The sequence below is a fragment of the Orbicella franksi genome, chromosome 12, assembly GCF_964199315.1.
Source record: "Orbicella franksi chromosome 12, jaOrbFran1.1, whole genome shotgun sequence".
In the NCBI taxonomy this organism is placed as follows: domain Eukaryota; kingdom Metazoa; phylum Cnidaria; class Anthozoa; order Scleractinia; family Merulinidae; genus Orbicella; species Orbicella franksi.
In genome coordinates, this window is record NC_138156.1 from 23,087,947 (window position 1) to 23,104,781 (window position 16,835).

At 38.4% G+C, this 16,835-nt stretch overlaps 1 protein-coding gene across 1 annotated transcript; it reads left to right on the plus strand.

Moving 5' to 3' along the window:
• Nucleotides 1–547: 547 nt before the first annotated feature.
• On the plus strand, nt 548–3,507 carry LOC145464259 (uncharacterized). The gene is made up of 2 exons (XM_081448095.1): nt 548–1,296; nt 3,078–3,507. The coding sequence occupies exons 1-2, from the start codon at nt 1,075–1,077 to the stop codon at nt 3,213–3,215; spliced, it is 360 nt and encodes a 119-aa protein (XP_081304221.1). The 5' UTR covers nt 548–1,074; the 3' UTR covers nt 3,216–3,507.
• Nucleotides 3,508–16,835: the final 13,328 nt, after the last annotated feature.

Genomic DNA, 16,835 nt, shown 5'->3' on the forward strand with positions numbered 1-16,835 from the left:
TTATACACTACAACATCAGGTTTCTAATACAGTGAGAGATCTACAGGTATGAATCAATATAATCCAGCAGGTTTTTTCCCTCCTCCTTGAAATCCAGACAGAGCCGGCGCTGTGGCGGAGGAGATGAGGAAATGGCCTAAAACTAATTCAAAACATGCCTCAGGGTTGTCAAACTCATAAGACAAAACAAACTTTATCTCTTGAACTTCTGTTTTCAAACCATTGTTCAACCAGATAGTTCAACTGCCAAATTTTAAACCGTTCGGAATTTTAAATCCGATTGAAATCAGTTTATACAAAGGAATATGCATCAAAATATACCAGCGCTGGTCGCTCAATTGTTTCTTTCATTGTTGTTCGTTGACAAAGTTCTTTAAATATATCCTTTGTTTCAAGGTCATTTATTTCAGAAACGGAAAAAATTAACAAAGGCTGTCGAGACTTTTTCCGCTTTTGTATTGTTTGTGACGCAATTAAAGAAGTAGCAATTACTTGTACTTATATTATTCTGAAGGCGTTTCATGATTGGAGACCCTTAGATCCACGCTTAGTGGAAACATCTAACTGTGGTTTGAGGTTGGACGTTTGTCGTTTGTCGTTCGAAAGTCAGTCGATATAGATTGGAGTAAATTGGAGCGAATAGAAATCTACATCTGCATCTACACTTAGTAAGTCGGTAAAAATCGTAAGATATCACACCAACTGTAAAAATCTGAATAAAAACAATACAATGGGATATTAAAAAAATAAAAAAAATGAACAATCTAAATAAAACTAATACAATGGAGTATTAAAGTGCACCTAACCCCCAAATTTTTTTTTCGCTAAAATGAATCCACTTACTGTTAAAACTAATTCGGCGAAAAAATTTCGAATTTGGTTGAATCCTTAATTTGCTATGGCCCGCCGAAAACGCGAAAATCGCCCTAAATCGGTGCCATTTTGTTTCACGGCCGAGTTCTGGGGGGAATGGGTCCAGCGGCAGTTGTGACGTCTACCCAGGAACGAAACGTGTTTCGCCGCTAGTCATTTCACTGTAGTGGCTGTGTTCCTCGTGAAGAATTTGCAGCTAAAATGCCTACGAGGTGTGCTGCAGGCGGTTGCAGCAACACCCCAGACTTAGAAAATGGAATAGCACTTCACTGTATTCCATATTTTGGTGACGATCGGCCACAAGCGAAAAAAAAGACGAAAAAAGTGGGTGGACTTTGTAAAGCAAAAGAGAGCGAAGTGGGAGCCTTCGAAGAACTCGGCCATCTGTTCAGTGCACTTCAAGCCAGAAGATTTCCACTTCAGGTATGAAGTTTATATCAGAGTCATTTGAATAAAAACTCATCTCTGACTCTGAGGAGGAAGACATCTTGATCTTCTAGCGAAAATTTGGGCGTTTTACAGCTAAAATATACAAAAGTGAGTATTCTACACTACGACGTCCAAAGAAAGCAAAGAGAAATGACTGAGGGCTGTTCTATTCGTTTCCTGGGTAGACGTCACAACCTTGCTCGACCCAGACTCCCCAAAAAGGGGTCGTGAAACATCTCGAGCACGACTTTGGCGGGCCATAGAAAATTGAGGATTCAACCAAATTCAAAAATTTTTTGGCAGAATTAGTTTAAACAGTAAGTGGATTCGTTTCAGCGAGAAAAAATTTTGGCGTTAGGTGCACTTTAATAACTAACTTTGATTTAAAACTATCTACGGACGTTGTATTCACTAGAGACTTTTAGATTTACGTTTCCCGCGAACGGCTAACCGCAAGGGATCACGTGACCAGAGCCAGACGTCACGTTTGAGGTTTTTGACTCGCGTTTTGAACGTCAAGAAGTAGGTTTTCACGTAAGTCATTTACCACAAGCTTTATTGCCTTGAATTGTATTTTATGCCACGTACAAATGCTAAAATCGAATAAAGTGACCCTTTTTCTACAAATCGGATGAATGTTTCAGGCAAATAAGCAATTACCTGGCCTTTTGTTGCTATTTGAAGAAAGGCACTTATCCTAAGTGGAAATCCAATATCGCGTCGGCTTAAGTCGAATGTGTGTTTTACAGGATGTGTAGCTTTCTAAAGAAAAGAACGTCATTAAACACACATTCAACTTCATAGCTGCCGCCATATTGGCTTTCCGCTAAGGTCAGTGCCTTTCTACAAGCAACCACAAAAGTCTAGGTAATTTCTTATTGGCATTAAAATTATAACCAAGTTGTCGAAAAAGGGTTACTTTATTCGATTTCAGTATTTGCACGTGGTATAAAATAAAATTCGAGGCAATAAAGCTTGAGGTAAATGACCTCTCAGACGTTCAAAACGCGAGTCGAAAACTTCAAATGCGACGTCTGGTCCTAGTCACGTGACGCCAAGCCGTTCGCCGTTTGCGGGGAAGGTGGATCTAAAAGTGAAATTGGTATATATTTCCTGTTTCACCGTTGTTCATATTAAAGTTAATTCAACACTCGGTAGAGAAATAGCAAATTCTTTTTGTCTATTTTGAAATACCTGAAACAATTACTGTTACGGGGTTCTAACAGTAGCTTTGAAACGATGATATATAACGATAATACTTAACAAGAAATAACACACAAACTGTGGTGATAAACATGACAATCAATAAAACGGATTGTTGGAAAACAAAAATAAAACTATATTATTTAACTTGACGTTTCGTATGTTTCGACATACATCTTCAGAACTTGCTACTTTGTAACTTTAGCAGACTTCACAAAATCGGCTGCGACTCTTATTAAGCATTTCTTTTTTTTCCTTGCTAAAGTAACTTTTAAGAACTACTGAATTCCCATCGCGCCTCCAACTGTAGAAGATTTAGACTTTGCAAACATCAGTATTTTCCACTGAATTTTGATGAATATAAACAGTTCAATTTTTTGGTGAAAATGCAGATTGGTCTGTCCGAGGCGTCAGTCGTCAATAATCTTACGACAAAATATTACGACATTTATTATTTAGCCCCAGTTTCTACTAAACGTGTAACTTTCGCTGTCGAGCAGTTTAAATTAAAGATCTGCTTTAAACGCGCGCGTCCAGTATATTTTTATATGTCTATTTTTGTGCCTTTGAAGGTCTTTCAAAGCTTTGGCGAGCTCGTAGCCTCTTCCAGGCGTTCAGTGTGTTGGGGCGCAGGGAGAAAAAACTGCAAGCGGAAAAAGGAGAGCGAGACAAAAGTTATACACTACAACATCAGGTTTCTAGTACAGTGAGAGATCTACAGGCATGAATCAATGTAGTTAAGGTTCGTGAAATCTAGATAGAGGTTTGTGGTGGGGAAGATGAAGAAATGGCCTTAAAAAAAATTGAGAGAAAAAAAAATTAAGAGTAACAAGTGAACAAAATCTTTGCATCGAGATGACTTACATCGTGTTGCTAACTTCTGTGCAACTGTTTAAAATATATTCCCAAAAGAAATAATTTCTGACAACACCATGAAACACTTGAAAGTATTGGTGCATGAAATGAAGCTGGTCATGGAGTTTTACCTGCGTTTGCACAATTTCTCTGAACTTTGAAACTTATTTCCTCGAGTTTCCCTGGAAAATTGTTTATGGTGTTATTTCAGACAACCACTTATATCTTTAGCTTTTGGAAAATGGAAAAAGGACTGTAATGAGAAAATGTCTCCGGGTTGTTAAACTCGGGAAGACAAAACAGTTCATCTCTTTAAGTTTTTATTTTAAAACCATGGTCAACACTGAAAATGATGACAAATTTTGAATCTTTCGGAATTGTAAATCCGATTGAAATTTTTATACAAAAAAAAAAGCATCAGAATATATGAGCGCTGGTCGCTTAATTTTAATCCTTCTTTAATTGTTGTTTTTTGACAAAGTTGTTTAAATATATCCTTTGTTTTCAAGGTCCTTTATTTCAGAAACGGAAAGAAATTAAGAAAGGCTCTCGAGACTTTTTCCGCGTTTGTATTGTTGGTGACGCAATTAATGAAGTAGTAATTACTTGTATTTATATTATTCTCATGGCCATTGGAGACCTTGAGGTCTACGTTTACCGCAAACGTCCAATTCCGGATTGAGGTTGGACGTTCGTCGTTCGCCGTTCGGACGTGACGTTAGTCGATTTAGATTGGAGTAAATTGGAGGGAATAGAAATCATCCTGTCAATGCATTGGAAATTGTCACAATAACGCTAATTTTGGTATGTTTTATAGGATGTGTAGCTTTCTAGAGAAATAAAGCATCATAAAACACACTTTATGGCCGCTGCCATATTGCATTTCCACTAATTAGGATCAGAGCCTTTCTCCAAACAACAATTTTCCACTGAATTTTGCTAATATCCACAGTTCAATTTTCTAGTGATCTATACAGACTGGGCTGTCCTTAGCGTCAGTCATCAATTAATCTGTGCAAAATAGTACGGCGGTTATATTTAGCCCCAGTTTCTACTAATCGTGTGAATTTCGCTGTTGAGCAGTTCAATTAAAGGAAAACCGATTTGGTTTTTTACGTTCAAAGTTCAGAGATCGCGCACCTTCGCTGTCGTCTCAGATTTGTACGCTTAAAAAATGTGCATAAGTATTTTTAGTTTTCGACTCTTACGTCAACAGACAAAAAAATCTCCGCCACGCTAGATATGTTTATACTAGTGTAGCCAGAGCTAAGAAAGTGCTGCAGAAATTTGGATGTAGTGTGCAATTTGGAACAAGAATTGCATAAGGGACAAATATTTAAAAGGAGTATAGGGTGTGTGAATTGTCACCCAATAAAAAATAAAATAAAATATCATTCAGTGGATAAAGTCAAGAAATTGTGATATTATAGACGATAAATAAAGAAGCCAGTTCTCCAAGTTCAAGGTGTGTGCGTTGTCCTAAAGTTGAGATATTTGTCGAAATGTTCCCCGCAAAATTATAGAGCCTAGCCGACCTCCTTCAGTCCTCCAATATGGCGGCCGGAAAATAATGTAAACATCTGGAACTTACTTTGGCTATCTAGACAGCTGATTATCGGAACCGAACCAAAAATCATTTACACAAGCACTTTTCCTAATACCCTAACTCCTCAAGTGGCTAAAAATCACGACATAAGTGTATATTTTTTGACAAACGCGATCCTAGCTTCATGTCAAGCAACCGCCATAACTCCGAAATTCAAAGTGGACGAAAGGAATTATCGGCGACACAATTAAGTTGAACGTAAACGTGAAAATTGTGTATGCAGTCTAGCTGTTTGACGCAGCAACAAACCCATTGGGAGTACGGAATTTTTTCCTGTTTGAAAATAACGTGATGTCATCGCTGGCGATTTAAGTGCATGTTAGCTCAGACATCATGGTCTGGAGTGAATGTCCAAAAACTTTGAAGTTTTTTTAACTGTTGGAACTGTGCGAGTTTTAAAGTGTCGAAGCTCTGAGCAATGGTTCATATTAATCTTTATATTTCGATTTTGTTTTTACAAAAAAAAAGGCACACATGTATTCGCTCAGTGCAATACGACGCATGCATAACTGAGCATTTTATTGCTATAATTAGACAATATAACACTAAAGTTCTGTGTTTTGAGTAAAGATCTTTAGCTAATCCTGGCACTAAGAAAATTATTGTACGCTAAGAAACAATAATTTAGGGCAACTGTGTAGCAATGTTTTTCTTGTGGTTTTTGAAAAGTTCTCCCTTCCTTTGATAGCGTTTCGTGTGTGAAAGAGGAATTAGGTCTTTAGCCGCATTTGGGAAAAACTTTCCGCATTCACGAGAAGACAAACAAACACATTTAATAGTTGTCCGGGTTAATTAAGTTTAGGCGGTTAATATAGCTTCAACAACATAACACAACCTGCAGCTGTTTAAAGTACTGCCACACTAGTTATATTGATAAATATAAATGACAAAATCTTAATAAGGCAGTGTATCTGTTCACTTGTTGAAAAAACCTCTCGTTACGCGCAGTCTTTGATCTTAGCTTTCTCTCCCTTTTTCCGCTTTCGTCTAAAATGCCCTGGGGCCTTTACTGATCAAAGAAGCGATGATAACGACGTCTGTAATTGAATTTTCGACAGAAAAAAATGTATTCCCAGGTGCAAAATGTATCAATATATCAGCTATATTTATTGTTAGAGGTAGCCATATTTGATTGTTTGCTGTATTTGTGAGATGTTTGTTGTGTTGCTAATGCACGCGGTGGTCGCGTGTGCTTTTATATTTCTCAGACAAGAAACGTCTTAGACCGAAAACTCCCACGTTTAAGTCGCGGAAATCTTTCTATCCCGGTTTTTTCACTAAAATCTGGTCAATATTTGCCGGTAAGTAACAACCGTAATTATGTATCGAGGAAAAAAGTGCCGATTGCTCGTTTTGCCTGTTGCTATGGATACAGATGTGTACATGACAGTTCAGCGCGTGAATATAATTAAATTACAATTCTGTTTACAACTGAAATCTCAAGACAGCTTTTCTTCTAATTCCCGCAATGTGAATGTTTAATATTGCGAGGATAAACGCTATAACTCTTGGTCTCGCTCACCACCTGGCGCTGACCAATCAGCATCATTCTTTCAAAGGCGAGTGGTGAGGGATTTTTGGGGGTGGGGAGGGAGAGGTTGAGAATGACAACAGGACACAAAACGGCAGGAATCCGAGCTTATAGACTTTGGTCTTCAGAGAATGTTTTCTTCTATAGAATGTTTTCGTCTCAGGAAAAACATCACTATTGGCATCATCACAGCCTGAGTGATACGTGACTTTAAAGACAAATAAGCGGATCAATACAGCAGGTTTAATTACTTTATGCCTTGGTCTGTGAAGTGAAGTGGAGTTAATTCGGCATCGATAAGTTGGATATTGCTGCGTCTTTTCGCAGGCATAACTGATGTATTCAATTTAAGGATTTTAACTACAGGCGGCTATAGTACGTGAGTCGTGGGACTTTCTTACGTTCGAACGAATCAGTTAAATAATACATTTGGTTTGAACGCTTCACTTCAGTCGAATGCATTACTCTTTGGATCTTTAAACACAATCTGAGTAGTCTTGCAAATCGGATAGGGACGGATTGAGGGTAGCCGAATTTCAGCAAAATGGCTGGAATCAGAACCTAATATTCCACTCTTTAGCTAGAGTGTTAACAGTATTAGAAAAAACCCATTTGAAGATCTAAGAGTATCTAAGTGCGATACTTTGGCAGACTAATGCTCGATGAAGAGACTGGTTAACTGGGTTTGCGACGAATTATCGGACAACTCACTGAAGCTTTGTGATGACAAACTCAACCCGTGTACCCGTAATGATGTAATGTTTTCACGTAAAAGTGCTTCTTTTAACTTATTCCTGGTTATCTCTCACTTCACTTCGACTTTCACAATCTCTATATACACGTCAATCACGTCATTTCAACTTCACTGTAGGTCACGTGACGTGTGGGTGGACTACGTCTTCGATAGCACATCTTGCCGGGAAATATTTACGTTCGTCGCTTAGAGTCCCCTTCAATCCTCTCTAGAATTGTTCATCTATTAAACTAATGCATGATTTGAAGTTGACTTGATTCGACGAAAAAATTTTATGTATCGTATAAAGTGATGTTTGTTTAAATTTGTGTGGGAGCTGATACACTGACGTCTCTTAAATGTAGATCGTTAAAACCAATTTATGACCAAGCGGTTTCCTGTGTGGTATTGAGAGTTCTATTGAATTCTAAACGACTTCTTTGTAGTCACGTATTTAGCTCGTTGCAAACTGAATGATTACATTAAAATTTTCCTTATCACAGATCTGCTTGTACCGCGTGCGTCCAGTATATTTCTGTGAGTCTTTCGATGCTTTGGCGAGCTCGTAGCCTCTTCCAGGCCTTCAGTGAGTTGGGGCGCAACGAGAAAAAACGGCGGGCGAAAAAAGGAGAGAGGGGTTTGGTGCAACAGGCGAAGACCGTGACTATAGTTATACACTCTAACATCAGGTTTCTAATACAGTGAGAGATCTACAGGTATGAATGAATATAATCCAGCAGGTTTTTTCCCTCCTCCTTGAAATCCAGACAGAGCCGGCTCTGTGGCGGAGGAGATGAGGAAATGGCCTAAAACTAATTCAAAACATGCCTCAGGGTTGTCAAACTCATAAGACAAAACAAACTTTATCTCTTGAACTTCTATTTTCAAACCATTGTTCAACCAGATAGTTCAACTGCCAAATTTTAAACCGTTCGGAATTTTAAATCCGATTGAAATCAGTTTATACAAAGGAATATGCATCAAAATATACCAGCGCTGGTCGCTCAATTGTTTCTTTCATTGTTGTTCGTTGACAAAGTTCTTTAAATATATCCTTTGTTTTCAAGGCCATTTATTTCAGAAACGGAAAAAATTAACAAAGGCTGTCGAGACTTTTTCCGCTTTTGTATTGTTTGTGACGCAATTAAAGAAGTAGGAATTACTTGTACTTATATTATTCTGAAGGCGTTTCATGATTGGAGACCTTTAGATCCACGCTTACTGCAAAAATCTAACTGCGGTTTGAGGTTGGACGTTTGTCGTTTGTCGTTCGAAAGTCAGTAGATATAGATTGGAGTAAAGGGAAGTTTATAGAAATCTACAACTGCGACGTCTGGTCCTAGTCACGTGACCCCAAGCCGTTCGCCGTTCGCGGGAAAAGTGGATCTAAAAGTAAAATTGGTATATCTTTCATGTTTCACTGTTATTCATATTAAAGTTAATTCAACACTCGCTGGAGAAATAGCAAATTCGTTTTGCCTATTTTGAAATACCTCGAACAATTACTGTTAAGGGGTTCTAACTGAGTAGCTTTGAAATGATTCTATATAACGATAATACTTAACAAGAAATAACACACAAACTGTGGTGATAAACATGACACCTAATAAAATGGATTGTTGGAAAACAAAAGTAAAACTATATCATTTAACTTGACGTTTCGTATGTTTCGACATACATCTTCAGAACTTGCATTGCTACTTTGTAACTTTAGCAGGCTTCACAAAACCGGCTGCGACTCTTATTAAGCATTTCTTTTTTTTCCTTGCTAAAGTAACTTTTAAGAACTACTGAAAAATTCCCATCGCGCCTCCAACTGTAGAAGATTTAGACTTTGCAAACATTAGTATTTTCCACTGAATTTTGATGAATATCAACAGTTCAATTTTTTGGTGAAAATGCAGATTGGTCTGTCCGAGGCGTCAGTCATCAATAATCTTACGACAAAATATTACGACATTGAGCAGTTTAAATTAAAGATCTGCTTTAAACGCGCGCGTCCAGTATATTTTTATATGTCTATTTTTGTGCCTTTGAAGGTCTTTCAAAGCTTTGGCGAGCTCGTAGCCTCTTCCAGACGTTCAGTGTGTTGGGGCGCAGCGAGAAAAAACTGCAAGCGGAAAAAGGAGAGCGAGATTTCAAGCAACAGGCGACGACTACAAAAGTTATATACTACAACATCAGGTTTCTAGTACAGTGAGAGATCTACAGGCATGAATCAATGTAGTTAAGGTTCGTGAAATCTAGATAGAGGTTTGCGGTTGGGAAGATGAAGAAATGGCCTTAAAAAAAATTAAGAGGGAAAAAAAAATTAAGAGTAACAAGTGAACAAAATCTTTGCATCGAGATGACTTACATCGTATTGCTAACTTCTGTGCAACTGTTTAAAATATATTCCCAAAAGAAATAATTTCTGACAACACCATGAAACACTTGAAAGTACTGGTGCATGAAATGAAGCTGATCATGGAATTTTACCTGCGTTTGCACAATTTCTCTGAACTTTGAAACTTATTTCCTCGAGTTTCCCTGGAAAATTGTTTATGGTGTTATTTCAGACAACCACTTATATCTTAAGCTTTTGGAAAATGGAAAAAGGACTGTAATGAGAAAATGTCTCCGGGTTGTTAAACTCGGGAAGACAAAACAGTTCATCTCTTTAAGTTTTTATTTTAAAACCATGGTCAACACTGAAAATGATGACAAATTTTGAATCTTTCGGAATTGTAAATCCGATTGAAATTTTTATACAAAAAAAAAAAAGCATCAGAATATATGAGCGCTGGTCGCTTAATTTTAATCCTTCTTTAATTGTTGTTTTTTGACAAAGTTGTTTAAATATATCCTTTGTTTTCAAGGTCCTTTATTTCACAAACGGAAAAAAATTAAGAAAGGCTCTCGAGACTTTTTCCGCGTTTGTATTGTTGGTGACGCAATTAATGAAGTAGTAATTACTTGTATTTATATTATTCTCATGGCCATTGGAGACCTTTAGTTCTACGTTTACTGCAAAGTCCAATTCCGGATTGAGGTTGGACGTTCGTCGTTCGCCGTTCGGACGTGACGTTAGTCGATTTAGATTGGAGTAAATTGGAGGGAATAGAAATCATCCTGTCAATGCATTGGAAATTGTCACAATAACGCTAATTTTGGTATGTTTTATAGGATGTGTAGCTTTCTAGAGAAATAAAGCATCATAAAACACACTTTATGGCCGCTGCCATATTGCATTTCCACTAATTAGGATCAGAGCCTTTCTCCAAACAACAATTTTCCACTGAATTTTGCCAATATCCACAGTTCAATTTTCTAGTGATCTATACAGACTGGGCTGTCCTTAGCGTCAGTCATCAATTAATCTGTGCAAAATAGTACGGCGGTTATATTTAGCCCCAGTTTCTACTAATCGTGTGAATTTCGCTGTTGAGCAGTTCAATTAAAGGAAAACCGATTTGGTTTTTTACGTTCAAAGTTCAGAGATCGCGCACCTTCGCTGTCGTCTCAGATTTGTACGCTTAAAAAATAAGCATAAGTATTTTTAGTTTTCGACTCTTACGTCAACAGACAAAAAAATCTCTGCCACGCTAGATATGTTTATACTAGTGTAGCCAGAGCTAAGAAAGTGCTGCAGAAATTTGGATGTAGTGTGCAATTTGGAGCAAGAATTGCATATTATAAGAGACAAATATTTAAAAGGAGTATAGAGTTTGTGTATTGTCACGCAATAAAAAATAAAATCAAAAACCATTCAGTGGATAAAGTCAAGAAATTGTGAAATTATAGACGATAAATAAAGAAGCCAGTTCTCCAAGTTCAAGGTGTGTGCGTTGTCCTAAAGTTGAGATATTTGTCGAAATGTTCCCCGCAAAATTATAGAGCCTAGCCGACCTCCTTCAGTCCTCCAATATGGCGGCCGGAAAATAGTGTAAACATCTGGAACTTACTTTGGCTATCTAGACAGCTGATTATCTGAACCGAACCAAAAATCATTTACACAAGCACTTTTCCTAACACTTTAACTCCTCAAGTGGCTAAAAATCACGACATAAGTGTATATTTTTTGACAAACGCGATCCTAGCTTCATGTCAAGCAACCGCCATAACTCCGAAATTCAAAATGCACTGGTTTCCAAGCGAAGGACGCTATTGAGCTGGAAAGTTGTAAACAGATATAAATTTAGTATCTCTTATGCCTGATGAGGATAAAACCTTTAGGGGCTCTTTAGTTTTGGTTTTGAAAATTTTGATGACGTCACGTGAACACACTCTAAAGTTTGAGAAGTGCCTGTAGTGCTAGTTTGTTGTGACATAGATATTCAGCACCTTTCTGGATTTAATTCTGAATGCCAAAGTTACAGTGGTATTTTTGGGTTCACTCTGCAGGAGCAGGAGCAGGAGCAGGAGCAGGAGCAGGAGCAGTAATTAGACTAGTCCAATCACGCAATGCTACGAAGCACTGCGTGACAGTGGGAGGACCAGAACAGGACTCCACTTTCACTAGTGTTTATTTATTCCTTTAACATCGTGACTGCTTGAGCAGTACTCCACTGGTGTTTATTATTTGTCGACTCTAGGAGTGCTGGACCATCGTAGTAATAGCCTTCTTAATTATTTTCGAAGTTACAGGTGTATCGCGGTACGATGGGACTTGTACGAAAAGTTGAACTTCTTATCAAGTACTATGTGACGCTACGGGAGCAGAAGAATTTTGTCACGCAATTGTGAAGATGTTGTTCCTGCAATCTATTAATGCTACTGAAGAACTGAAACTCAAGAATTTGTTTTGCTTTTAATTTATCTCTATGAAGTTGTGTTGCCGTTCATCATTGTTATAAAAAAAGGTTATATGTAAACAGGAATCAGGTTTTTCTGCAAATACATTGAATTGAAATTGGTACATTTCAATTTATCGTTCTTATTAGATGTCGATGACATGGTGAAAATTCGCACTCCACTCATTATCTGCAACTGATGATGCACAAGAGGAGGACTACAGAACTAACAAATGGCACAGAAACTGAAAACTTAAGGAATATTGCGCGAATATGTAGAGCCTGTTAGATTAAAGCTCTCAAAATGCTGATTCAGTTTCGTCTGCAGCACCGAGTAAGCTTTTGTACATAATGCTAGCATTTTTTCAAGCATTTTAGTGAGGCAAAAGCATTAAGCATTAGTAGCATTTTCCCCGGAAAATTACTATTTTTTCCACAGAAAATAGAAATGAAAATTATTTTTTTTACGAGAAAATGACGACTTAACTAAGCCTCTTCACTTACATCACTGAAAGGGGACATGGAGGATATTACATGCCCGCGCGTGGATACGAATTTTACCTTCGAGTGTTCAACTCGATATTGAGTTGAACTTGAGAAGATAAAATTCGTATCTACAAGCGGGCATGTAATATTCTGTTAATTATATAAACATACTAATGACGACGTTTTTTGACGATTTTCCCAAGATTTCCGACCACTTTCCGGAGATTTCCGAAGATTTTCCAAAGTGTTCTGAAGGCCAGACGAACGCTTCCCAACGTTTTCCGAACATTTTACGAAGATTACTAAGGATTGTTGACGATTGCCGAAGACGACCGAAGAAGATCCGAAGATGTTTCGATCATACATCAACAAATTTAAGTGTAGTTAAAGGGTCAACAGCAAAATGTTATCAAAAAGGAATGATATTTTCACAGTGTGAAAGATAAAAATAGTATCTTCACAGCGCGCGATGAAGATATGATTTTTTAATAATGGTAATAGGACTGAGTGGAGTCCAATTCGGTCTGTAATCATACGAGTGATTAACAAAATCGGACGACCGCGAAGCGGGAGTCCGATTTGTTAATCACGAGTATGATTACAGACTGAATTAGACGACACGATGTCCTGTTACCAATTAATCAAAACTATGACAAAATTCGAGAAACGAATAAACCATCGATTGATCGCTGAACGATTAAACGTCGTTATGAATGCTGAAAAACACAGCAGTTTACTCAACAAAGTGCACCGCAACAGCGCGCAAAATGACGCGCACTGTCCAATTACAAGCATGACGCGTATACACTGTCCAATTAATGCTCAAATCGGGCTGCTGATAGCCAATCACGTTCGAGAATTTTGATTAAGTAAGTAATAGTAATTGGGCCGAGTGGACAATTCATAATGGTAATTGAACTGAGAAGAATGCAATTTGATCTGAAATCATACGCGTGATTTCAAAATCGAACGAGCACGCAGCGGGAGTTCGATTTGAAATCACAAGTATGATTTCAGACCAAAATTGCACGATACGAAGTTCAATTGCCACTTTATTAGATCCATTTTGAAATCGCGCAATTTTATTACCTTGAATTTTAGATTTTGGTGTATTGTTCCATTAACCGGTTTGTTGAAAATAGCGGAATCGGACACGTCTTTGCGTCTCATTTAGTATGCAAAACAATGTCATGTGACGAAAACTCATTCGAGCATAACAAAGAGACAAGCAGTTCTAAAGTCAGAACGAAAACAGTGTACTTCATGCATAAAGGTTCAGTCCTCGTCGCCTAAATCAATGATGGAAGGCCTTCCTTTCTTCTGTGGTTGAGGCTGAGACTTTTTGTTGTCTATAGAGAAGGCATGATTTCAGGGTGCATCCTTTGTAATTCTGCGATGGATTTCAAAATGGAATTAATAAATCATATAATTATAAACCATCCATAACTGCTTATAAAGGCTGCCGTAACTGAACTACGCCGGAAAAATTTGAAAATGGCGTTTTCAGTCTGAAAACGCATCAAATGTTTTCCGTCCACACTATGTCGGAGAAATTTGGCTAAACGCAACAATCTCCGGTCATTTGGGAAATGTGTTTGAGGAAATCTCGGTCAGGGAAATCACTTGATCATCGTGATTGCATTGTTTATGAAAAGCTTCGTTTTCAAAATGCTTCCGTCCACACTAAAACACAAAGCCGACGAATTCAAATTCCTCCGGTTTGAAGAGCGTTTTCCATAAGCTCCGTTTTCGTTGCGGATAAGTGTGAACGGGAGGCCTAACCGTGGAAATAAAGCTGCTCTTTCAAATATTTTCTCCGGCGTAGTGCGGAAGGGGCCTGAGCAAAAATTTCGTTTGTTGATGTATTTGTTTTTCGCTCTGTGGATACATCACTGTGAGTTTACGTTAATAATTATTGTATCTTTTGAATAGTTCACAAATGATGCGTAATAATTTCCTCACAGCTTGCACTGGACCCTGCAATAGCTAAATGCTTGAAATCTTGATATATGTAATCTTTTCAAGGTGCTTGCAATAACCGTCTGATCGTAGATGAGCGTAACCAATGAGCGGGCGTGTTTAAAACACGAAATAGAGAAATGGCGAAATGGCACTAAAACAATACATAATAATCATTGACAGCTAACCACTTTCAAGTCAGTGATCTTTAGGCTAACCTGAGCGTTATTTAGGCTAACCGGGGCGCTATATTTAGGCTAACCGAAGCGGTATTCAGGCTAACCGTAATGACATTTCGTCATTCGTCTTTTACACACGCTTCCAATGAACAGCTTATCGTAAAACGAAACAGATAAATATCGCAGCGCCTGCTGCGAACCGAAGCGTAACAAAAACACGCTCCCAAGAAACATGCGTGGGACGATCAGCTTTAATTAAGTTGACAATACGTTCTTTTATAACGAACCCATTAAGGGACAAAGCACGTATCGCTTAAGCCTACACAGTATTAATTAAAACTTCGATATTGGCCTAGTCTGGGGAAAACATCACTGAATCTATCAAATTCGGCTTTGCACCGGCTTTTGTTAACTCGTCCGACATCAGTGCTTACAAATTCACCGGACTCTTGTTCTAATTAAATTAGATGCAGTTAAATTATACTTCTCATTTTCTTTTTTACTTTCGTTTTTTATCTTTCAATTAACTATTTGTTTTTATCTTTTGTGTGTGTTTTTCTTTTCTATTTTTTCGCTTTGATTATGCATTTGCAGCCTAGGTAAAACATATCATTTTTTTTCTATCTACTCAAGCCCAGTCCTCGCTACGTCGGAGGAATTTGAAAACGGTGGTTTTACTCTGAAAACCCATCAAATGTTTTCCATCCACACTACGCCGGATAAAGTTGATTGAACGCAACAATCAGCAAACATTTTGGATTTGTGTTTGAGGAAATCTCGGTCAGGGAAATCACGTGATTATCGTGACGTCAACATTTACAAAAAGCGTCGTTTTCAAAATGTTTTCCGTCCACACTAAAACGCAAGGCCGACGTTTTCAAATTCCTCCGGTTTAAAGAGCGTTTTCCAAAAGCTCCGTTTTCGTGACGGAGTAGTGTGGACGGAAGGTCTAACCGGAGAAATAAAGCTGCGTTTTCAAATCCCTCTGGAGTAGTGTGGACGGGTCTCAGCTTCGTTAGTTTTCTTCTATTCTGAGTAATTTTTGTTGCCTAATTTAAGTTAATTGTTTTTATGCTGTTTTTTTCTGTTCTTGTAAATCTGGCAAAATAAAAAGGGTCGATTGTTGTTATTGTTGTTGCTCAGGAAAGCAATATACGTCAATTTGTTCATTTTTCACACATGAGCGTTGTTACAATTACGCGTGAGCAGACTGTTATTTGCAGCAAAACGCATTCTTTGTGCGGTGGCCTCATTGCTAGTGTGCTCGTTCCCCGATCGAGCGGTCCGGGTTTAAGGTCATTCCCCAGTATTGCACTGCGCATCCCTACTGCGCATAATTTCACGCGTGATTAGCGCGCGCGGATTTAAAAATGGCGGCTTTTTCTTTACAGCTGGACCTCGCCATAGAAGTAAATCGTCATTTTCTCGCAAACGAGTATGTCTACCTATCATTTTTTTCTGTTGTTTTGAATTGAGTAATAAATTTCTCTTTGTAAAATAAGTATGGACCAATTCTCGGTGGAGAACAAAAAGCAATCGTCGGAAACGTGAATTTAGCAGGCAATCGTAACTACAATCATGGTGCTATTATAAGGATTTATATGGGTACAAACAAGGTGCTTTTGCTCCTAAACGAACATGGCGACCCCTCATTTCTATTTCAAAATTTAAGTTCCTACAATATAAACAATCGATAGGCAAAGTTTCACAAAAATCTCAGTGCAGGTTCTATTTCAGCGGAATGACCTTAAGCCCTAACCGGGGTCATTTTGTTGTGCTCTTGGGCAAGAAACTTACTCTGGGCCTTTCTCCGCCCTGATGTATAACTGGGTACCGGCGAACTTAGTGCTGGGGGTAACCCTGCGATGGACAAGCATCCCATGCAGGGGAGAGTAGACACACTCCTTGTCACTTCATGCTACAGAAACTAGTCATAAGCTCCGGCCTGATGGGCCCCTCGGCTCGTATGCAGACTTTACCTTTTTAGTATTTTTGAGTTATTTTTAGACTTCATACTCAGTTCTTCCGCAGATGTTACTATGCGCGTTGCCTGGACGTTTTTGTGGAGGATGAAATTGCGCGACATGAAGCCTGCGTAACAAGCGTTCCCTTCCTAGGGTATTTTTCCGGATTCTGGCCGTGCGCAAACTGAAGCGAGAGCAAAAACCTCGACGAGGCAGGGGCAGGTGGAACCACCATGCCTTGTTTC